The sequence below is a fragment of the Meleagris gallopavo genome, chromosome 16 (genome assembly GCF_000146605.3).
Source record: "Meleagris gallopavo isolate NT-WF06-2002-E0010 breed Aviagen turkey brand Nicholas breeding stock chromosome 16, Turkey_5.1, whole genome shotgun sequence".
NCBI classification, from domain to species: Eukaryota; Metazoa; Chordata; class Aves; order Galliformes; family Phasianidae; genus Meleagris; species Meleagris gallopavo.
Genome location: NC_015026.2, coordinates 9,128,454 through 9,152,159, shown reverse-complemented (window position 1 = coordinate 9,152,159; position 23,706 = coordinate 9,128,454). Strand labels below are relative to the sequence as shown.

The following is a 23,706-nucleotide window of genomic DNA, read 5'->3' as shown; positions in this document are numbered from 1 at the left end:
AACCACATTATCCTTTGTTTAAAGGAAAAAAAAAATATCATGAATTGTATCAGACCCAGATGGAAAAAAAAAAACAAACCCACCTCGATGAAGTTAATGGAAAAAAAAAGGAAAAACAACAAAACTTGTATATTTGGCTGATTAAAATGTAAATTATCAGAATTGCCTTGTGTAAATGAACTGCTAAAACACACAGTGCAGCAGCAGTGTGGTGTTGCAGTGATTTTTGTGTCTGCTGCCTTGCTGCTTCTCTCTGCTGATTATGATGTTGAGTTTGGCTCAGGGTTCAGGAGCCCTATCGGCAGCTGCAGCCCGAAGGCAAAAAGCTTTTCTTGCTGTTCTCTGATGGACATCTTGCACAATCTGGTTAGCAGAGAGGAGAAAACAGTTACCTTCAGGCTGCTATTGAGCTCAGTGTGTCAGAAAGCCATCCCTGTGCTGCTGCCCTGTCAGCTGGGCTGCGTCACAGCGTGGGGCTGGCAGGGGATGCTACAATCTGGTGCCTTGTGGTGGGACCCCACAATTCTCAGCCTTATCAAGAACTGAGGTGGAACCAGAGGATCAGGTCGGAAATTTGGGGTGGGCCTTGGAGCAAAAGGAAGTGGCTGGGGCCTCACGTGGAGGGAAGGGAGAAAGGGGCTGGTTCAGGTGCACTGGGGTGGGTCACACGTAAAAATCTTTTCCTGACTTTCCTAGAATGCAGCTCCATTATGGGAGAATGGACCAGAGCTCAGAATCATGGGGTGACTCGAATGTCACCATCCCAGTGCTGCCAGCAAGGATCCCTCCTGGGGCTGTCGTCAGTGTAAGGGCTGCTCCGCATGGAGGAGCGCTGCCAGGAGCTGTGTTAACCTGAGCCCATGCAATTAAACCTTACAACATGCTGTAATCACGTGTATTCACATTAAAATGCTTAAAGAAGAAGAAAAACATTGAGTTTACATGGGAAAACGTCTACTTTATTATTGAATTCATAAAGCGATGTATGACCAGCATCGGTTAGGATGGTAACAAAAATAGTAAAAACAAACAAACAAACAACCACCACCTTTATCTCTGTGTTAGAACAGCCCAGGGCTGGCTGGCAGCCGGGAGCATGGGGCAAAGGGAGTGCAGCAGTGGAGCAGCAGAGCAGGGGCAGCTGCAGCCGGGACCTCCTGGCTGTGTCCTTCATTTGATTCTGAGATCCTTCAGCGCCGACTCCAGGCTCTGAAACAGAAATTGTTAACCAACTGCTTTCTTACTTCCCAAAGTGAGCAGAGCAGCGCAGACCCCAGACTGGGGGACCCCAGGGCAGGATGAGCATTGTTGGGGGCATTGATTACACTGAGCTGGGGCTAAGAAGGGACTGATGTGGTCGGGGGGCTCGGGAGGGCCTCACCTTGACATCCCAGATGCTCATGCCGCCGTCCATCCCCGTGGTGCAGAACTGTGAGCAGTTGGCTTTGCCCCCTGCCAGCACGGAGATCTGGCTGTGGAGAACAGGGGTGGGAGGTCAGACTGCAGCCCCGGACCTTCCCACCCCCTCACAGACACCCGGTAGCACCTGATGCTGTTCTTGTGCACTGTATCCAGCGCAGCGTTGGCCGTGTCGGAGCTCGCCTTCTTATCCAGGTTCTGGAAGCGCTCGCGGGCAGTGAGGCCACGCTGGGAGCTCTGCTTGGGGACGTCCAGCTTCCCCCCAAAGCTCAGCGTGCCCGGGCCCTCTTCATAGGTGAACAGCATGGGGTAGCAGTCATGGCCCTGCGGGGAAGTGGTGGTCCTGCTCAGAATCGCCCAGTGTGGTGCCCACCCTCAGCCCAGCCCAACTCACCGCGGCCACCAGGCTGCTCTCAGTGATGAAGGTGACGGCCAGGAGAGGAAGGGTCTCGGTGCAAAGGGAGGCAACGCTGAAAGGGAGGGACAAAGCACGAGCAGTGAGCTGAGGCCCTGCTGAGCCCGGTGCAGCTCATGACGTGGGAGTGGGGCTGTGATGCTGCAAGGAGAGGCTGTGCCTCCTCCTGCACCCAGCTCCACTCAGCCCTTCACCCCCACCCCAGCTCCACCCCTGCATCATTCTGGGGACCATCCAGACCACAGAAAAGCAGCTGCCCTCCCAAACCTGGGCAGCCATAAATCACTGCGTAGCCCACCCCATCCCAAAAGCTTTCCCAGGTTCCCCCCAAATCCTCCCTGCAGCCCCAGCCCTGCTTACGCCATCTTCTTGTTGGCATCGGCGAGGCAGAGGGTGCTGTCGTGGCTCACCCAGGCCACGCGGTTGCCGCTGGCTGAGAAGCAGATGCTGTGCACCCACCCACAGCTGCTGCTCGACTCAAACATCAGCTCCCCAAAGGGCATCTTGGAGCCCCACGGCGTAGGGCTGGGCCGCTCCTCCACCTCCTTGATGTAGGCTGAGAAGATCCTGGGAGGGAGGAGACCACCATGCAGCAATCCCTGCTCGCCTCATACAGCCCTGTGTTATCCCTGGAGTTCCCCCTTTTCCCCTCACCGGCACTTGAAGTCGCAGGAGCCGGCGGCCAGCAGCACGTTGTTGGGATGCCAGTCCAGGCTGAGCACCGTGGAGCGGATGGGCTTCTTGATGTGCTTGCACACCCACCTGCAGGGAGAGGAGTGTCGATACTCCCAAAGCCCCCAGGCACACTGCAGGGCTCTCAGACTGCTGTCTGGGAGCGGTTGGGGCCTCCATGAACTGCCTTTGCTACCAGCCTGTGTCAGCTGCCAGGCCATAGGGACAGTGCTGTGTCCCCAGCTGTTGGGTCCTGCAGCACCTCTCTCCACCTATCCGTCAGGCTCCTCCTCTGCTGCTTCCTCCATCTCCTCTCTGACTCCCCTATCTCACCTCCACCTCCAGTCCATCATCCATCCACCCCCCTCCATCCCTCTCCCCCACCTCCACCTCTCCATCCATCCAACCATCCATCTCCCCACCCTCTTCCCCTCCATCCATCCCTACCCAGTGCAGGATGGTGGCCTCAAGGCCGCTCACCAGTCATTCTCCTGCTCAAAGTAGCAGATGGAGATGAGCCGGGAGCCGCTGCCCACAGCAAACTTGTTCTCCTTGGGGGACCACTTAACGCAGCGGGCGGCCCGGTTGATCCTTAGGATGACCAGGGTGGGTTTCCAGACGTTGCCCTTCAGGGTCCAGACGTAGGCATTGCGGTCGGTCCCGCACGTCACCAGCCGGTTGCTCTCAGGAGCCCAGTCAATGCCTGGAAGGCAGAAGGGGGTAGGCAGTGATGTTGGGGGAGCTGTGCAGATGGGGACAGGGCACGAGGGGATGGAGGCCATCTGAAGGTGGAGAAGCGGCTGCCCTCTGCCCCTAAGTTCTTCTCTGCTATACTCCCCCAATCCAATTAGTCCCAACCCTTCTACAGTCTTCTCATGCCATCTCTCTCGCCATTTCCCATCCCATCCCTGGGTGCCTCCTGACACACTGAATGGGGACCAGGAACACTGGACACAACCTGCTCTTTCCCCCACAACCCCTGTCCCAAGGCCACTAGTGTCACCGAGTGGGGTTGGGACCCACCTCAGGGCACAGCCACCTACGTCCCCATCCATCCCCAGACACTCACCTGTCACCTGCCCGTTGTGCTCCTTCAGCTCGTGCACCTTGCTCCACTTGGCCCCGTCCTTGCGGTAGATGTGCACCTCGTGGTTATTGGGGCAGAGCGCGATCTCTGTGGGGTGAAAGCAGTTCTGATGACCCCACACTTGCAGGGTCAGCCAAGGCTCGATGCATCCCTGTCACACACACAGCCCTTCCCATGCCCAGGGTCCCGAGGGCACAGGAGGGACCCATCCTGGTGCTGGGCTCTGCTGCAAACTGATGTGCTTCAACATCTGCTGGGCAGAAAGGGCAAACCCCCAAACCCCACAGCTCAACATTCCCTGTGCCCCGGTCCCAGGGCTCGGCTGGGAGGGATGGGTTGGGATGGCTGTGGGTGTTTGGCGCCCGCTGGCCCCATCCTGCCCTGCACAGCGGCCCCATCACAGAAAGCCCTTTTTGTTCTCTCCCACATCCCCTGTACGTGGCCGGGAAATGCCATCGGCCATGAATCACTGGCTCTGCTCCGCTCCCTCCCCTTCAGTGGGACTGAGGGGGTGTGAGCAAGGAACTGGGACATATCCTAAGCTGACCCCAAAACCCACCTGCACAGCAACACTCTCTGCCCCAAACTCAGCTACAGTGGGGACATTCGGTCCTGGCAGGGATGCGATGCCCACCCCCAAAATTGTGCTGTCGGTGCTTTGGGCTGTCTGTAGGGGTCTGGGGCTTGGGTACTTACGGGTCCGGTCCTTATTCCAGGCATGGCAGCTGATGGGCTCCAGCAAGAAGCTGTGGTAGGCCATGGCGTGCGGGCTGGGAGCAGGATGAAATTGTTGGGACGCGTGACTGTGGGGACAAAGCCAATGGAGGACCCCTTTTCCATCTCCACAAATCCCTTGTTGGTATCCCTGGGGGCTCCGAGCTCAGAGTCTGCCCCAGTGAAGCTGATGGCTGCTCTGAGGAGCTCAGATTTGGGGTGAGGTGTTGGAGGAGATGGTGCTGTCTCAGGGCCAGGCACCCCACGCTGAGCATCCCACAGCCGTGTGCCACATCCCAGTGAGTGCCACGTCCCAAGAGCACCATCCGCGTTCACCCGGATCCCCCCCAGCCCCGGGGCAGGGAGAGGCAGGAGGAAGCCGTGATTGCACCAATAACACCCCGATGCAGGAAGCTGCCGTGGGACGGCTTCCAGGGACTTCCTACCCACGTCGGCACCCCGGCCCTGGGTGGGTGTCCTGGGACCCCGCAGCCACCACCACCCATCGCACCCCCAAAGACACATCCCCTCCCTCCAGCTGTCCCTACAAACCATGCGGGGCCGGAGGCGCTCAGGGCTCGCTCCTTCCCAGCTCTCATTTAGGAAGAGCCAAAGCCTGGCGGCGGAGACGCCTCCATCCTATCCATGAGTAATCCCTTCCCCTGCTGCTGCCAGAGCGCTGCGGGACGGGGCGGCACCGCGGAGCTGGAAAGGGAGCGGGTGCCCAGCACAGCCCTGCGGGTGTGGGGCCGGGGGAGGAGTGGATTGAAGGCCCTGGACAGCCTGGTCTAGTAGGGGGCAAGCGGCCCACGGCCGGGGGTGGGGTTGGGGGGGCTTTGAGGTCTCTTCCAAGCCCAGCATGCTGTGACCCTATGATTGGGCAGCGCGGGGTAAAATCGATGCGTGGGGATGCGCTGCAGAGATGTGGAGCGGAACAATGTGTGCTGTGGGTACCACTGCGGCCACCGCCACCGGGGTGAGCGGCATCGATCTCCTGCTCAGACAATTCTGGGCCATGAAATGCGCCGTGGGGCAGCGGCGGTGCTTTTTGGGGTCGGGTTGGGAGCTGGGAGCCGTTTGCTTTCCCTCCCCACGCTTCGTGCTCACCCCCGCCCCGCGGGGAAGGGCTCTGCCGCAGCCGTCAAAGCGGGAGCGGAAGCGTTCGGTACAAACAACAGAAAAAAAAGAGAACTTTTTTGGCTGGGTGGGGAGCGGTCAGCACTGCGTGCTCCGTTCCCGTCTGCCTGCAGCCCTCACGCTGCTGCCCCGGGCACAGCGCTGCAGGGAGGGCACCGCGGCCCCACTCAGCCCCTGCCCCTGTGCTGAGGGTCTGAAAGGAGGGAGAGGGGTTTGACAGAAGTAGGTGGGAGTGGGCCCGGGGCTGCTCGCTTATCTCCACCACCAGCCCCGAGCTCAGAGCCATGGAGCTCAGAGGAGGTAACCAATCTCAGATAACCAAACCCAGGCGGGGGCCGAGTGGAGCAGCGCTGGGTTCAGTTGTGCTGCGCCTTCTGTGCAGCCATCAGAGCAGAGACCCCCCGGGACATCCCCATCACCCCAAAGCCCCCATCCACTGCTGAGTCCAAAGCACAGAGCCCGGTGTGCCTTCCTGCTCCCCGTGGTGCTGCGGGCTGTCACCAGCCTGCTGCAGGGGACACCCATCCCCACTGCACCCCTGTGTTGGTGCGGGTGCACCCAGAGCCAGCGCGGCCCTGAGGAAGGCATCACCACCCCTAAGAGAACAGGGCAGCCCTGACCTCTTCCTCATATTGGAGCAGTGCCCCGAGAGGGGGCCCACAGCTCCAGCTCCATGGCACCGCAGCCCCGGGCACTGCCTGCAGCTCTCCAGCCTCGGGGCCACGAGAGTAACACTCAGCCACGGTAATAAGCACCCCAACACAGCGACAAAGCCACGAGCCGTGAGCCCACCTCCATCCCAAACCCCATCCCAACGGGTTTTCGCCCCTTCCCAGCTTTCGAAGCGGGGAGCTGAGTGCCCCTCTCTCCCACTCCTTACCTCGCAGAGCAGAGCAGGGCAGGGCAGTTCGTGGACTCTGGGCAGTCGACACGAACAGCCAAGCCCGGGCAGAGCGCAGTGAGCGCTGAGAGTTGCTGGCTGCCCCGCCGAGGCAGCTCCACTTCCCTTTTCCTCTCTGAGAAATGCAACCACTTCCTTACGTGGGCGTTGGGGGAGCGCAGAGCAGCTCGGCAGCCGCCCTGCCCTCGTGTGCTGCCAGCAGCAGGCCTCCCCAGCACCGGGAAGCACCAACGAAGCGGGGCCCATCCGTGGGGCAGCACCGCCTCCGTGGCCATGGGACCCCGCTGTGCCCGGAGCCGAGCAGGGATGCCTGCTGCTTTCGCATCCCGCCGAGCCCACGCTCACCCCATGCATCCCTCCTTCTTCCTCCTGCTTCACAGCCATCTGGTTTGCATCCTTTTCCCCGTAGAAGCACAACTCCTGATCGTAAGCACCGGGAGGGCTTTGGTTTCAAGGCCCTGCAGTGAGCAGGGTGAAGTCGTGCACGGAAGGATGCATCACCCCTCACACCCATCACAGCAGTGCCCATGGAGAACAGGGTCCCGGGGGTTTCCCCGCTGCAGGAGGGCTGCAGCTATCCCTGTGGGTATCCGTGCCTCTGCCTGCTGGAAGCACCGAGCGCACTGCTTGGCTTTCCCCAGAGCTCAGCTGCCCATGGAGGAGGAAACCAGTGCTGGGGTGATGGACCAACCCAGCTCATGGCCTGGATCAATTCCCTAGCTGCTTTCCCTTCATTTCCTTACAGGGAAAGTTCCTCCCACACCCTGCTGCTCTCAGAGAGCTCGGGGGCTCTGAGAAAGGCTGGAGATGAACCACTGGTGCACTGATACGGGAGGAATCAGCTGTCAGTGCTGGAGGTGCACAGCTCCCCCACCTGCACACAGTGCAGATTTAAGCTCAGTTTGTCTTTGAGCGGTGGTTGTTTATATTCCCCTCGCTCTGTCCTTCTTTGACATCAGTATCTCCAGCCTGGTTCTGATCTGATTGCTGGTGCACACGTTTCTCTCTCAGTAACCCAGGGCAGTTTCACCCAGTGCCAGTGTCAATGCACGGAGCAAACGCTCCTTTTACTTTCTCAGGCTCTTTCATGCAGAACAAGGCGACATTTAGAGGTCCATTTTCTCCACTCTCTCAGTAGAAGCTTTTTTCCTCCCTCCTTTTATGTTATTTGTGCCATGTATTTCAGAATGTAGATATTTCTTTCTAAACACCACACTTTCACAAGCAACTTCAGAAGAAATGTGTCTGCAGAGATGAACAAAGCCAAAGCCAGGCTCCTCTGTTAATCCTCCACGGCTGGCAGCATCACTTTGATCCAGAAGACATTTAACTCCATTCTAGCTGATAAACCCAGTGCCACCCAAGTCACTGCACACAGCAATCACCAGGCTGCAAGCTGAGTAAGCAGTTGTTACTCTACACTTATAAGGGAGAGGAAATTGCAAAGCTATGCTTGACTGCCAGGGGAAAAGGTGGAAGATGAAAGAAAAGCAAAAGGAACTCACAAAAAGTGACTCTGCATGCAACAAACATTGCACCTGAAAATGATGCACCTCCGTAAGGCACAAAGTTTGCTTTCAGAACAGTTGCCAGCTCTGCATTCTGCCCTTCCTTCTCAGTCACTCAGAGCTGAGAAATGAGCAGGGGATGATGCAGCACTCTTGTTCCAGAGGAAGTGGTAACATTTACTCACTGGGTTCTGGTTTTTTTTTAACACACTTCTGCATTTTCAACAGAAATGACACGATCTCAGACCTTATAAAGTAATGCCTTGAGCCAGAAAATCCCCCTCCCGAGCACAGAACCAAGCTCAAGGCAGTGGTACAGTGAACCTTAATTAGACCATATGAATAAAGTGAGTTATGTGCAAAGGCCTCAGCATGCTGCCAGGCTCAGAACTGAGCTTCAGACGACTCACCTGGAGACAAAGGATCCGTGCAGAACCAGTGTTTGCTGTTACTCCTGTTAAATGTGCTTTGTTACTCCACTGGTCATTACAAACAGAATTCTATGGGCTGAGTGCTCAGCTCCAACACGACATGCAGACCTCTGTAGTGTCACAGGCTTACAAAGTGATTTGCTTTTTTGTCCCTAAGATCTGGATTTTTGCCTTACTGTCCAGAAGTAACCTTCCACACTGCACCCTGTGCTGTGAAAAGGCTTCGTACAAATCCTAAAAGGCAACCACAGGTAATTCTGGTCATCTAAAACTATGACCCACTACACTGACAATGGAAAAGGCATTCAGATTAATTTGCTGTCATTACCATTGTGAATGCCAGGCAGACAGAACTCAGAGTCAGCAGGACAGAACTATTCCTCCTCCAAAATCATCACCTCCAAGGAACAACTGTCAAACGAAGCTCAGCTCAGTCTTCACATCCAGACCATCACAGCTCCAGGTCTTTATCTGCCAACTTTAAGCAGCACAGTTAAGATGAACTCCTCCTGTTCTGAGGCCATAAAATACCAGGCCAGGATTTCTATGCTCTCTGAGATCATTTCTACAAAATCCCCTTTTGAATCACTCTTAATGGGCACCAAAACACAAAGGATCTGTTTTTCTTTTTTTTATTATTATTATTATTTCTAGCAGACAATTTACATAAAATTCCCCTTTTAAGTTAGTGATTCACAACTTCCTGCAATAAACTACTTAAGGAGCAGCTTTGGTAAAGAATGGAATGAAACAACCAACCAACCAAAAAAAAAATAATAATAAAAAAAAAAGAACAATCACAGCTGATTTTGAAACCAACACAATTCACCAAATTTAGATTCAAAAGAAAATCTGCCAAGCTGTTCTTTCTCAGTGTTTCCAAGTATTCCACCTTTCTCCTCCCTCCTCAGGTTTGTGCAGACGTGGGAGCTGCGTTCTGTCAAGCAGTTTGTCCTGCTAGATGCTGGAAATCCATCTTTACATGATTCGTAGACCTTGAATAGAGGACTCTAAGGTCTTGGAAGAGAGAAAATCGTAATCACAACGTGCTGAGTATGCAGTGTTAAATAACCTGCTGTAAAGGCTGATGGTAAGAAGAAAGGAGCAATACACAAGGCTTGAGATTACTCTTATTCAAGAGCCAGATAGCACTATAAGCATTCATTTCCAACTCACACATGTGGACCAACAGTTCCACCCCCTCCCTGCTGAAAGAGCATTACAACAGTTCACGCATGACCTCGGTTTCTCATTTGGCCTCTAACCCCATCAAAGCATTCTGGCATGATATAATGTAAATAATGATTGTCCTAAAAGCCAGTATTGGAGGTTTTCAATACAGTGCTTATTGTATTTTTTAATTGTTTGAGGTAACTATCTAATACCCTGATAAGTTAATTAAGAGATGGCAGGAGCATATTCTGCAGAAAGACAGTGAGCAGAGTCCAAAGGGATGGGAACCAGGAGAGACACTGAGCCTTGTCATATTAAAAACTGCCCTACAGCCCAACCGTGGCTAAGCACAGGTTGGAGAAGCAAAGAACTAGTGGGATTACTGCAGGTACAGCAAGCAATTTCATTAAAAAAGAAGTCTGGATCAGTACCATCTGCTAGGCAAAACATCTTTGCATTTAAGCTGGATCCTGGCTCTGCCTCGCTCATGGAGTTCACTAATGCTCCTGGTATTCCAGTCTGGATTTCCTATTACCTGCTAGCAAAGCTCAAATTAGGGCTGCGCCCCAGAAACTGATGCTAGAGATTGAAAAAGTAATCACTGCAAGCAGTTCACACAAACACAGCAGTAAAAGCATACCTTGAAGTCCCAGATGGTCATCGCTCCATCAATGCCAGTGGTGCAGAACTTGCGACAGTCCCGTTTGTCTATCTCATAAATAGACACCTGGCTGAAAGCAGAGAGTGAGGGCTGTAAGGCAGACACCCATCACAGAGAGCCAAAAAGTTTGGGCTGAAATCAACTCCTACTCTTCCAAAGGGAGACATAAGTATAGCAGAGCTTATGCTAGATTTTTGGCATGGTGCTTCAGGAAAATAAGCAGAGAGAGGATGCTGAAAGTCCTTATCAGTCAATGGCTGCAGACTAAACATTTTCCTCGGATAAAGACAATTTGCTTCAGGAATGTTAGCATCTTTTAGGCTCACACACTTTTAAAATATAAGAATATTTTACTCAATTAGCTTGAATCAATCCTCTTCGATGAATAAATTAATAGAGAAATAACATCAGAAATAAGAAGCTGATACGTGAGTTCCTGTTCCAGGTGAATTCTCCTAACTGCGTTTTGCAGTACTGCCAACCTCTTGTGAATTCTTTACATATTTGATAAGATAAACTGCATTCAAGTTACAGAACACATTAAACACGAGCTAACAGGAATAGCATGCATGCAATGTTAATAACTAACTTTACCAGCTTCCACAATTCCCAGAAACACAGAGGTGTTAGTGAAAGGCTGGAATGGATACGGGATACCAGCTACAACCATCTGGCATGGCAAATGTGAGCCCTCCCAGGTTTGTGGTACATCCTGTGAAACCAAAGCGATGAGGAGCACTCCTTGCCCTCACTTTGACAGCCAAGACACTCACGTTATACTGTTTTGGTGCAGAGTCTCCAGGGTAGTGTTACGATCTTCTGTAGTGGCTCTTTTATCCATATTTCGGAAGCGCTCCATAGCAGAAATATTGCGCTGGATGCTCTGTTTTGGAATGTCCAGTTTCGAAACGAAGGTCAGCAAGCCACGGTCATCACAGTTAAAAAGCATGGGGCAGCAATCATGGCCCTGCAACCACACACCGTGAGAGCATGTGAAGACCCAGAGTTTCTCTTGTTCTGCTGCTGTTAATTGCAGAAATGTAAAGCTCAACACCATGGAAGATCTTGCTTATCGCTAACTTCACAACTCATGGTGTTTTTCTCACTACAACACTCTACAAGGAGAAAATAAAGACACTTACAGCTGCCACCACGCTGTTCTCAGAGACAAATGACACGCTCAGGAGTGGAAGGAATTCTGTTTTCAGCTGCGAAACCCTGAACACAAGAATATTTGTTAAGGACTTCAGTGAAACCTCTCATCTTTGGTTCCAGCAAAAAATAAGAGACAATTCCCAGACAAGCATTACTGGAATAGAATTCAGTGGAGCTCAGCTGTCCCAACGTGACACCACAAGGCTGAAATCTGTAATAATTCCCCCCTCTCCCCCCCCCTAAAAAAAAAAAGATTCAAATTCAAGAGGCTATTATCTGCAGTATAAAACCACTTGATGTTTCAGTCCTCAGCGTCAGCTCTTTAGAAGGAAAAAGTCTGGGTGTTAAATTAGGTCAGTTTTTGTGATTTTTGTAATAAATGAGAAAGGAATTCTAGAACAATCTATACTTAGTGATATCCTTAGCCAGTTACTTACACAGCTAAGGCCATCAGAATCGAAACTCAAAGCTAAGCACAGCAATACCTGGATGATCCACCTGTGCTATCAAAATGCACAGAGTCTCTTCCTTAGGTAGAAAACCATGGAGACTGAGAAGTTCTTAAGATCAAGGAGGAACTGTTAATTAAATACTTTGATGGATTGGAAGCAAGTGATTGTATCCACACTGAAGATGTCTTAAAGAAACTTGAATTGTACACAATACAGAATTGTAAGAATCTACCTACTATGTAGGCCTCAAAGAGACTGCTGTAACATCCAATAAAGTGGAAACAGCAGTCCCAGCTTTCCTCTTGCTGCTGCAAGCACAACACTGCACACACTGCTTCCTTCTAATGTCCAACATGGAATAGTTAACAGAAAGAGCATACTTACATCATATTTTTTGAAGCATCAGCAACTGACACAGTGCTGTCGTGGCTGACCCAGGCTAGGCGGTTACCACTGGCAGAAAAGCTGACACTGTGCACCCATCCACCACTGCCAGCACCCCCAAATTCTGACATCAGCTGCCCAAAAGGCATTTTGGAGCCCCACGGTGTACTGGCAGGCTTCTCATCCACTTCCTTGATGTAAGCAGAAAACACTCTGCAAATAAAAGATTCTACATGAACGAAGACATAAAAAAAACAGCTGGCAGCTGCACATACATTTCACATTGGAAACAACTGGATGCTTTCTAATTCTCCCAAAATAAAATAGAACAGTGTCTTTTAATGGTAATCCACACAGGCTGGGAAGTTTCAGTACACAGAGAGAAAGCAATAGCATGTAATGCAGGTTGCTTTCTCAGAAATGCTTCTTTCTTTTCTAATCTCTCTACTTGTTTCCAGAAGATGGCACAAAAACACACAACGTCCTTACATTTTTTGCTGTGCTGATTTCCCTTTCATCCTTCTGCAGTGCTATTAACTCTCAGAGTCAATTCTCCAGTTAGAGAAAAACCCAGAGCTACCACCCATCATTATGTTCTCAGACAGACTAATAGAAAATCACCCACTTTTTAAGAACGTTCACTTTTTAGCAGGATTTCAAAGAAAGAAAATGGATGTTCAGCTGCCAGCACAGGGCTCTGAACCACCTCAATCTGGCTCCTTATGGGAGGAATGCCTTGAAAACACAAAATACCACAGTGTTTTTATGTTGGTTTATTTTTTTTTTTGGTCCCAGCACTACAATTTTCAAGACATGTTTAAATAGAAAGCCCTCCTCCTTTCATCAGATTCCTTCTGCATGATTCAGACGTGCCACAATATGGTGTTCCCAGCTGTTGCCATGGAAGTTACTAGCACGTCACACACATAGGATTAGAGTCCATTGAACGGGAGAAGCAAGTGAGTGGTGCCATACTACAAGCAGAGAGATGTTTCAGGAAGAAGGAAAAGCAGCAATCAAACATTCGTGGCTGCAGCCAAACTACATGAAATTGTTTTACAGTGAATTGAAGGAAAAGTTGCTTCCCATACCACCACCACCACCCAAAATTTTACTTTTAATCTTCTAAGTGTGGAATATGGACTTCAAAAGTGTCTATGTTCAGTTTATTCAAATAAAGCTGTTCATCTGGAATGAGAAGGGTTTAACTGTAGCTATATTAGGTACAGATTTTCAGAGAATTAAGTAAGAATTTATGCTCAGCTCTATCAGTTTAAATATAATTTAACGATAATCCTTCCAGAAACTTAATATTATAGAGCCACCAGAAAGGATGGTTCTCTTAATGTATGGAAATAGGACAAGATGTTTAAAGCAGCAGCCTTTGACACAAGGCAGAAAAAATCATCCCTAAGTAGTAAGAGACCTTGAAGAGAACTGTTGGCAAAAAAAAATCTTTTCACTTATTGAAGTCTCCCTCTCAGAACCACCTCAGCTTGAAGGTCCCAGCCTTCAAAGAACATTGGGAAATGACTTTCATTCCCATAGCAACATTGTTCCAGCAAGAATATGCAATTATCACCCATGCTGTTAGCTCTCTATATAATATACAAGTACGTATTTCTAAAGACAAATGTAAGAGGAGCTCATCTAGGGCCAGCCTCCAAAAAACTGAGTAAAAAAAAATGAATATCAACCTGGAGTCTCTTCTGCCCTCCGTTTTTTCCCAAAGTGCCACTCAGCTGCTTATTAGCTGGCAGCGTATCCAGCAGATCCATTTCCTAGTCTTTTCCAGAACCACCTATCAGAACACATGCATACTTCAGCCCACATATGTTTCTTATCTTTAACTGTAATGTAATTGCATGTTCCCTAGAAGTGGAATTCTGGAGATCTTTAGTCATCATCGAGCAAAGACTATACTCTTCCTGAGCAAAGCCTGGAGACAAAAGAGCTGAAGTCCAAATTACAAGACATACATAGATCAGCTGACATAACATCACAGTCCCAAGATGCTTTATGAACACATATGAAAAAATTCCCACATGTGAACAGCAGCTGCTTCTAGAGGATGAATGAGTACTTTACGCCACACTATTTTGGGAAAGGAAGTGAACACTTACAGTTTGTCTAATTAAAACTGGAGATAAGGCAGGGAAGGGAGACAACTCTCCTCCTCTTACCCAGCTGCCATTTAACATCTCTGCTTACATAAAAAGGTAACAAAGGACTGACTTCAGATGCACGTCTTTTATTCCGAAACAAGGAATGCCACAGTCAGCCCCACCTCCCTCTCCCACTCCTTCTTAGCTATTCTTAGTATACATTTTGAAGCTTCAAAATTGCCCTATTACATAAAGAAATTAAGAAAATAAGCTTTCATTATTATTCAAGGAACGAGTGATTAAGTAAAATATGAACTGAAGTCAACCCCTCTGCGTACAGCTCCCCATGCAAGCTTCAGTGCAGTGACTCCAATAAGTCAGCACAAAGCAACCTGCAGAACCCACCCCTCATGGTGTACCTTCACAACCCCATCCACCTCAAATGTCAGTCTGCTCTGCAGAAATGGTGCTTAGTTGCACTGAGTTTCAGGTGCATCAGTTCCCTGACTTAGCTTACCACATGCATGAGTGGTGAGGCTGGCACTGGCAAAGTGAACAAGTGACTCAGAGAAAGGTGGACACCTCCTCTGCAAGCTGCAGCACAAGCATATTGCTTTTTAAACTCTAATGAGCAATGGTACATTTCTACCAGATAGCAGCTGTAAATCTAATTTCAGACTAAAAGCCCAGTACTCATTACACCTGTAATAGCAGTACTTCTATGCTATGCTAATAAAGAAACTCACCAGCTCATTAAACTCAGTTGTATCCCCCAAGAGATAAATGTTAGTAGCCCAAGGCATTCATGCAGCAGCACCAAAGTCAATGTCTCTTGAGCTGGGTATTTTACTTTGGTAACAACATCATTATGTGATGAGCTGCCTTCTATTTCGATAGCAAATGCACAGTCATCATGCTTGTGCTTCTCACTTGAACCAGTGAGCCAAACTCATTCAGAGATGCTTTATTTTCTCCCACCTGCACTTGAAGTCACAGGATCCAGCAGCCAGCAGAACATTGTTGGGGTGCCAGTCCAGGCTGAGGACAGTGGAACGAATGGGCTTTTTAATGTGCTTGCTCACCCACCTACGTTAAAAAAGATGAGATTTTTATGTAAATATTTTACCCACTCCTCAAAACCCAAGAAATACTCCTCAAAAGCATCACCTCTTATCAATGACTAAACACAAGCTTTGCTAGAAAACTCACATTATGCCCAAGCCTTGCATATTTGATGTACTGTCTATGAACTTTATGTGGTTATCTTAACTGAAGTTTTAAATACTACAAACAAAGTCACATTAAACATGCAACTTTTCCTCTGAATCTAATTCATCTTCTAATTTATGTTTATAATACATCAGACTGAATTCCTTCACATGAATTTTGCACAGTAATTGCTTGGTTCCTTCCACCTTGTGAACAAGAACTCAGTTTTGACCCGGTGTTGAGCTAAGATTATTGTGTTACATCACTGAATACACTTCCTCTCCTGCTTCTTCCAACTTTTCTAGTGTACAACAGCTATAAAATCCAACACATGAACGGGTGAACTGCCAACGATAAGGCCAATGTCTGTACCTCAATTATCTGAAGTACAGTAAAAAGTGGTCCTATTAATGAATGCATTAACACTAACTTAAACCTGTCTCAGCAGACTGAATTTGTCTGAACTGTTTACAAGGTAGTGGGGAAATCTGTTATTCACTGGATGGCCTTTGGGATGATGGTGGTTTTTCTTTGAATTTACTTCCATCAGCAGTTCTAAGGATCACATTAAATTATTTGTCTTCAGCACAGGAGAATTTTGATTCTTCTACAGACAAGTGAGGCAGAGAAAACATTAATAACTGAATATACTGGAAAGCAAAAAAGTCCCAAACAGTCTTTAAAGTGAATTTTGCAGATGGTCTCTTTGTTTAGCACCTCCACATGGACGTGTATACAGAATGGTGGGAACAGACACCTGTGTTTTCACAAATGTTTATGCAACCCAAACTAATGGATATCTAACACTCTGATTTCACCTACAGGTGATATGGTAAAATGTAGCTCCAATACATACAGCTACAAACGTAGATCTCTTAAAGATCAGAAGCTCCAACCTTCCAAAGATAATATCAGTGGTAGAAATATTTGTGATATTCCTGTCTGAGATCTATGAACTGTGATGAGAATAAATGACAGCATACAGAACAGGTAAATGACAAGCTTGAACATCTGCTATTGGACACCCTGGAGATATCTGGCAGATTTGAATTTTTTATTGACAAGAAATGATCCAGTACAGAAGATGCAAGACCAAGTTCTTTATTCAGTCAGGAAGGAGCGTAGGGCAGGAGGAAACAAGTGCTAAAGAGATGTCTGCTCTGCAGAAATTCTTGTGCTTTTAGAAGAGCAACTTCAGTTTATGGCAGTCAATGAGGATACACCTATGTCAACACATATAACCTGAAAACAGGCTAAGTCAAAGGCCTTTAGGTGCTACACTACAGTAAAGAGGTAAAAGAAAGAACCTTTTCCCTCAAATGTAGAATTCCTTGAAAGAACTGTTGAAGCCTATTCCTCTTTATTGCCAGAAGATTTTAGAATTAGTAAAATAGTGTAGTTATGCTGGGTGTAGAAATGCTAAGTCATGGATTGAAGCAGTGATTGAGCACCTGGTGCGAAGGCAGGGCCAACTCAGGGGAGCTCAGGTGTGTGCAATGCATCTGAGTGGCTGGAAGGGTAGAGCCAGGATCCACTCCTACCCAGACCTCATTTAAGGGCTGGCAGTGAAAGCAAGGGGATCCTGCTGGAGATTTCTTCTTGCTAGAGGCCTTCCAAAGGTAAGCAAATTTTCTTCCTTTGTTTTTGTGGCTACTGCGTTTGGGCTTGACTTCATTAGCCAGGGCCAAAGACTTTGCCATTCCGCTACGATTGCTGTACTTTCCATCACATTAAGTGTTACAAATAGTAACTTAGTTACTGCCACTAAACTCCAGGCTTTAGCTTCCCCATGCAGCCCTTCCAGTACAAACGAAAATCAAACAGCTCACCAGTCATTTTCAGATTCAAAGTAGCACACAGATATAAGCCGAGCTCCGCTTCCTACAGCAAATTTATTCTCCAAGGGAGACCATTTCACAAAGGTAGCTGCACGGTTAATTCGCAGGATCACAAGTGTTGGTTTCCACACACCATCCTTCTGACTCCACACGTAGGCGTTGCGGTCTGCGCCGCACGTTACAATGCGATCACTTTTGGGAGCCCAGTCAATGCCTGCAATTCAGACTTCACGTTAATAATATTTCCCATATGCTTTACAGTAATTCAAAACAGTCTCACAGCCTTCTTTCCCCCAGAGACAGTTATTAGTCTTACGTTGGCATTCCCCTTGCTCCCTTATTCTCCAGGCGCTGTTTTAAACTGTTATGGATATCAGTTCTTCCATCCAACCTTCACCAAAATTGTAGATCCCAGATTTTGAGATTGAGAACAGAGAATCTGCTCACTGAGCAAGCTAGCTCAACAGCTCGCCAGCAGGTGGAGCTCTGCAGGCTGGCTAAAACCCAGCCACAAACCACTGACTTCTGCCCAAGGCTCATCACGGACAGCTGAAACCCAGCAACACTGAAGCCATGCACAAACATCTAACATCTGTTTGATCTAAATGTTTAGCTAACAAGATGTTGAGATTTTTTTTCAGTTAGCAGGTATTGATCCTTATGTCCCATTACAAACCTCAGGCTTGTTCCATGCTTATTTAAGCTGTGCCATGAGAAAGTCTATCAAGCAAAAGCAGAACTTAAAAAACCATAGAATGCAACAAATCAAAACCTTTGATAAGTTTGCCATTGCTTCTTTCCCTTTCCTATGTGAAGGAGGATGCTCTCTACTGGAAATGCTCCTGGCAACATCATTTTTCATCCTTTCTTTAGAATTCTTCTTTGAGATGCAGAGTGCGGTCCTTAACTCTCCTGCCACAAAACTGTACTTCAACTATTTTCCCTGTGTTCTGTATTAAAAACATCCCTTAAGTGCACAAACTGAAAAAAGGATTAGGGATTATCTGCACTAACTTGTATCACTTTGTTCATGTATGATCTGTTTCAAAATAGGGTTACGTTAAGAACTTCAATTTTGAAGTGGCTGGTAATCTGAAACCAGAGTTACATGAGTCAATCTTGCACTGCCTTTGAAAGGCAGGTCACTGTGCCCTTTTTTACTGTCTCTGCCATTCCCACATCTCCCTTGCATTAGCACCAGCATTCTGATTCTGAACTTGCCTTAGATCTTTATTCACTTCTCTTGTGAAGTTAGTTTTCTGCTAATCTTCAAGACACAAGAAGGCAACACAAAGAACCTCGTCCCTTATGATCAGAATTTAGAGTGGCAGCAACCTCCTGATAGCAACAAGTGGTTTGATAAATCTATCTCCTGTGTATAACCACAATTTAGGTCCACTCTGTAAGGCAACTGCAGCATTTAGTATTCCAAAGGTATCAGCTATGCAGCACAAGCTCTTTTGCCAAGTTATGAATATTTGGCTTCTCTCTAACATCAATAGGTAAAAAGTAGAATGTAGAGAAAAGCCTCTGGTGGGGTGGTTCATCACTTGTAAATTCAACCCAAATGATTCCTCACAAAAGACCAAGTACAGTTGTGGTCTGAATGTAAAAAGCAGATCAACTGAATAAAGTTCCTGCAAAATGCTGTTAGGCAGACAGTTCTGCCATTAGTGAGCTGAGGACAGAATTTTGCTGTTTTGGGGCAAGCTCTTTGATTAATTACTTCCTTAGAGGATAAAGTCCTTATCAAAGTACCACGTGCACAAAGAAGACTACAGTAGGACAATTTCATTTTTAAAACTAACACCTTTTGACTTGTGGAAGCTCTTACACTTTTGTGAAATGTAAATTGTGCTCACTGGCTATCTGCCCTAAGTTCTAGGCTGATCACTTCAAATGCAACTGTACCTCAGAACTGTCCTTTCCTTGTGTATGGGAACTATTGAGTCATGGCACTGATTGAGCACCAGGGGAAAGGACCTGGTCAGCTCTGGGAGCACAAGTGAAGGCCTTTCAGCATGTGATAGGAAAGGGTGGAGCCTGGCTGCACCTCACTTAGATCTCATTTAAGGGCTGACTGTCATGGGGGAAGGATCTCTGGTTGGAGATCCCTCCCCTGAGGACTTTTCCTTGAGCTGAGATCTTCAGAGACAGGTGAGCACCTTTTGTTTTCCTTTGTAACATCATCATAATGGTGCTAGTCCACTTGTTATATTCCTGTATCACCCTTCCACTGCTTTGATCTTTTGGATTGTAGCATCTTGTAAGACCAAATTACAGCCAGCAGTGAAGAAATGTTAAAATATCAAGAATCCAATCTTCTCCTGAAGGTGGCCAAAGTTAAGTTTTTGGTGTCTTGCTTTTCACTTTGCAGTCAAGTCAGCTCTTTTCCTCCTGCATCTGGCTTCAAAGAACTGCTCTTTCTGCTCACTGAGGATGCTACACAAACACTTCTCTGCATTAGCACTGAGAAAGGGAAGGACTGTTTCCATCAGCATCTGTGGCAACTTAAAACACAAACTTAAAGCCAGAGTACTGTAGCAAAGGGAAAAGAGAAATGTATTGATACAAACTTGGTTAAATGAGTCCCTACAAAAAATTATTTACTGCTGTCAGAAACCATGAACCAGCAGTTCACCGCACGCAGGCCAGGAAAATGCTACAAAGTTCTCCATAAAGTGGGAATACCAACACATAAAGAGATGTATTTACTGCAGATTTCTTGTTCAGAAGGGTGCGGGAAAAACTGCTGTTTGGCACAACATACTCTTCACTTACCTGTAATGTGCCCATTGTGTTCCTTTAGCTCGTGAGCTTTTACCCACTGGCTCCCATTCTTCTTGTAGATGTGGACTTCATGATTATTAGGGCTAATGGCAATTTCTTGAAGAAGAAAAGAAACAATCCATTAGTCCAGAAAGCTGCTTTAATACCCTTTTACTTGGGAAAACTTCCCAGACTAAAGCTTGTAATGCTCTGAAAATTAAGAGTACATAGGTTTTGTAAACCAAGAGCTGACATCCCTGCTGGATAGTATCAAAAACTGACAGTCATAACATGACTGAGTACACTGAACAGAAAGACAGCATATTTGCAACATAACAATCCAGCTGCAGTAGAAGACTATATATATAAAAAAAAAAAGGCTGGGCTTGGGGCAGGGGAATAAAAGGTTAAAGAGCATGAGACAGGTCATGTTCTGATGAGGTACAGACCAAGAGGCAAAACTTTCAGGGACCCCACTAAGACTGGATTTGCTTAAATGTCAAATTTTCAATAAAGGGTCTCAAAAAAAAAAAATCCAAACCAGTCTTAGGATTGCAGCATGCTTTTTGGATTGTAAGTGCAGTGTGTGTATTTGACCACATCCTCCTTAAACGTGGTCCAGAACACTTCAAGATGAACCAATTGACAGCACAGAGAAAAGAGCAGTTGAAAAAGTAAATGAAAACATTACTTACGAGTACGGTCTCTGTTCCATGCATGGCAGGTGATTGGCTCCAATAAGAACTGATGTAGAGACATTCCGAGTTGAAGATATTCCTATGTTGGAAAAGTTGGGAGGGAAAAACTGAAAGGTGTAAAAATGACAACAAAACACTTCAAATTTCAGTGGTTGTTAAAACAAAAATCAGTCTTCAACATCTACAAAGGCTGTTTCAGCTCAGTATGACAATTTGTTCAGACAATGACAGATGCTCAGATTACGACCTCTCCCCATGTGCCCCAAGATCTTCGGTAGGTCAAGGAATTGAACTGTCCTGCTTACTACAGCTAATTGCAATTGCTCTAAAAGGTGTTTGCTCTTACTTCTTACTGCATCCTCATATGAGGAAACATTGTTATGAAATCTAACACACCTAACACTTTAACTGTGGGATTAGAATACTTAAACAAGAAATTTAGTGACAGTGAATTGATTTGAAATTCTGGTGTGTATTGAGGCTTGCTGCACTACAATTCTTTTTTTTCCATCTATCAGGAAGCTAAACTGATGTACGCAGATATGTAACTGCAATCTGCTGATGTATTATTTGATAAAACCATTTGCTTGTATCCTAGGGAAAAATCACTAACATCAGTAATTAATTACTAATTCCTTCAAATTAATCCTAACACTTAACTGCTTTATGGCTTTCATCCTTGTGAGACTCAAACAGTGAAAGAACAAACTGAATTCTTGGGTTTGTGAATACTTTTTTTGCAAGGCTAGACATTGAGGTTTTTCTTTCAACTTACTGCTGAATGTTTGCAGGTGATTAAAAGCTCTTTAAAATATCAGATGATATTTGTGTCCTGTGCTAATCAAGGACAGTATAAATGGATGGCAGGTAGCACTGTAACAACTCAAGGTCACCTGTAATAGCTGAAATGTGCACAGCTCAACACACACCACTTGGATTTATTGATTTCTTCCTCCTTTCATGTATTCCCCTAGTTTTGTAGCAATTTATCCTCGTCTGACAGCAGTATCTGTCTGCCCCTCCACATACCTCGCACAAGCACCATCTCTGTGATGTCACTCCAAGACATCCACACCCATTGCAGCCTGAAATTACAACATAGCCAAGTATGGCCATGTTAGCAGAGGGTGGAGACTTCAGGACAAGGTAGGAATTTGGAAGCAAACAGGAAATGAATGGCGGTCCCACAGAAACTCAGGAGTGAATGAGAGCTGAGTAACCCCTTACAGAGCTGAGCAATTGTAGCAGCCCACTAGTTGAAGTAGTATCTTTACTCAGGACTTTGTGCATGATACAGTACTTCACCAATGCAAATAATTGGACAGATTTTTCTTTAAAAAAAATCAAGCTGTGTTATTATAAAGAGACATGATTTGCAGTTTCATTAAATGTACTTAACTAGAAACTTTAGCTAAATGAGCTTTAAGTTCAGTTCATAATTTTAACTGCCATAGTTTTCTTAGTTTTTCTAGTAATCTCATGCTAAAGATCAAATAAAGCCACTACGTGCATGCAGCCCTAAGAAAAACAATTACTTATTTTTACTGATGTGAGAACATTGACACAATCCAAGTTACCTTTGACCTTGGACAGCAATGGTTTGAGATTCCATGTGTTAACATAAGCAAAACATGACTACAAATTGCTTTTTCCCAGTCTTGCTTTAGTACATGCCAACAATTCAGTAGCAGTGCATTTCCATATACAGAAAAAGCTGAAGAGCTCTACTACCAACAGGGAATGCTCAGCCTTTTTGCCTCTTTCCAAATAAAATGTAAAACTATCCGATCTCTGCTGCTCAAGGAACACAGCTATCTCTGAACAGTTTCTACTACAGTCCTCATGCTCTCTCCACAGGTTGGCACTCTGTAAAGCACCGCTGTCCCATCCTAACAACTCCTAGATCAAAAATTTTTGCTCACTAACCTACAGGCTGTTCCCAAAGCTTGCATCTGCACGAGAGACATGATGCATTCTTGTCCACTGAGCTTCTCAAGCACCACAGCTGGCAGCAAGCAGCTGTTTTGGGTTTGGTAAAACTCATTAAGAACCAACAGTGGTGACAATCTCAGAAAGCACAAATATTTGTTGTCTGATCACTGCAATATTATTTCCTTTGGGAAGATAAATACTGTTTGTAAGATCTTATTAAGATTTATTCCTTCTCAGAGACCAACTGAATAACTTGATACAACCAATGCATCATAAACCCCTCAGTGTTCTCCTGTCTGCCAACCTCAGCACTTCACAAAGGAAAGGCACTGTTGTGATAACTTACAGAATCACAGAATGGCCAGGGTTGGAAGGGACCTCAAGGATCATGAATCTCCAACCCCCTGTCACGTGCAGGGCCACCAACTTCCACATTTAATACCAGGCTGCCCAGGGCTCCATCCAACCTGGCCTTGAATACCTCCAGGGATGGGGCATCCATAGCATCGCTGGGCAGCTGTTCCAGCACCTCACCAGTTTCTCTGTAAAGAACTTCCCCCTTACATCCAAGCTAAATCTCCCCTCCCTCAACTCAAAACCATTTCCCCTTCTCTTGCAGTTATCAACCCTTTCAAAGAGTTGACTCCCCTCCTGTCTGTAGGCTCCCTTTAGGTACTGAAAGGCTGCAATGAGGTCACCCTGCAGCCTTCTCTTCTCCAGGCTGAACAAGCCCAGCTCCCTCAGCCTGTCTTCACAGGGGAGGTGCTCCAGCCCCCTGATCATCTTCGTGGTCCCCCTCTGGACCCTGTTAGCTCTTCCCTTTGTTTTTCTTTCAAATGCGAACTGTCCTCGAGTTTCAATATATAACTTAAGAGCTGGGTGAATAAAGGACTCCTGCAGGCTCAGCTCGAGCTTTCAGAGCACATCTCCCGCAAACACCCCTGAGCTGCTGTCACCTCTCGAGAAGCACGAGGCCACCCAGGATGAACAGCGAGGAGACGCGTCCGAATCAGAGACAGCGAGTGAGGACGAGAGCCGCCGGGATA

At 47.2% G+C, this 23,706-nt stretch overlaps 2 protein-coding genes across 5 annotated transcripts; both read right to left on the bottom strand.

Annotated features, from left to right (window-relative positions):
- Positions 1–932: 932 nt before the first annotated feature.
- ARPC1B (actin related protein 2/3 complex subunit 1B) lies at positions 933–6,474 on the bottom strand. Of its 3 annotated transcripts, none has more exons than XM_003210594.4 (10): positions 6,325–6,474; positions 4,290–4,396; positions 3,576–3,680; positions 2,987–3,209; positions 2,489–2,596; positions 2,195–2,401; positions 1,814–1,889; positions 1,547–1,743; positions 1,382–1,472; positions 933–1,209 (listed from the first exon to the last, which is right to left on the bottom strand). In XM_003210594.4, exons 2-10 carry the CDS (start codon positions 4,351–4,353, stop codon positions 1,171–1,173), a joined length of 1,110 nt encoding a protein of 369 aa, XP_003210642.2. In that variant the 5' UTR covers positions 4,354–4,396; positions 6,325–6,474; the 3' UTR covers positions 933–1,170. The 3 variants fall into 3 exon arrangements, with proteins under 3 accessions (XP_003210642.2, XP_010717912.1, XP_031411723.1); XM_010719610.3 differs by having other exon boundaries at positions 4,290–4,363; positions 6,325–6,467; XM_031555863.1 differs by lacking the exon at positions 6,325–6,474 and adding an exon at positions 4,860–4,954.
- A 2,426-nt stretch (positions 6,475–8,900) lies between these two features.
- ARPC1A (actin related protein 2/3 complex subunit 1A) lies at positions 8,901–20,858 on the bottom strand. Of its 2 annotated transcripts, none has more exons than XM_010719609.3 (9): positions 20,726–20,858; positions 20,043–20,147; positions 17,253–17,475; positions 15,193–15,300; positions 12,110–12,322; positions 11,261–11,336; positions 10,892–11,085; positions 10,098–10,188; positions 8,901–9,368 (listed from the first exon to the last, which is right to left on the bottom strand). In XM_010719609.3, exons 1-9 carry the CDS (start codon positions 20,787–20,789, stop codon positions 9,348–9,350), a joined length of 1,095 nt encoding a protein of 364 aa, XP_010717911.1. In that variant the 5' UTR covers positions 20,790–20,858; the 3' UTR covers positions 8,901–9,347. The 2 variants fall into 2 exon arrangements, with proteins under 2 accessions (XP_010717911.1, XP_003210641.1); XM_003210593.4 differs by having other exon boundaries at positions 8,901–9,301.
- Between the last annotated feature and the right edge of the window lie 2,848 nt (positions 20,859–23,706).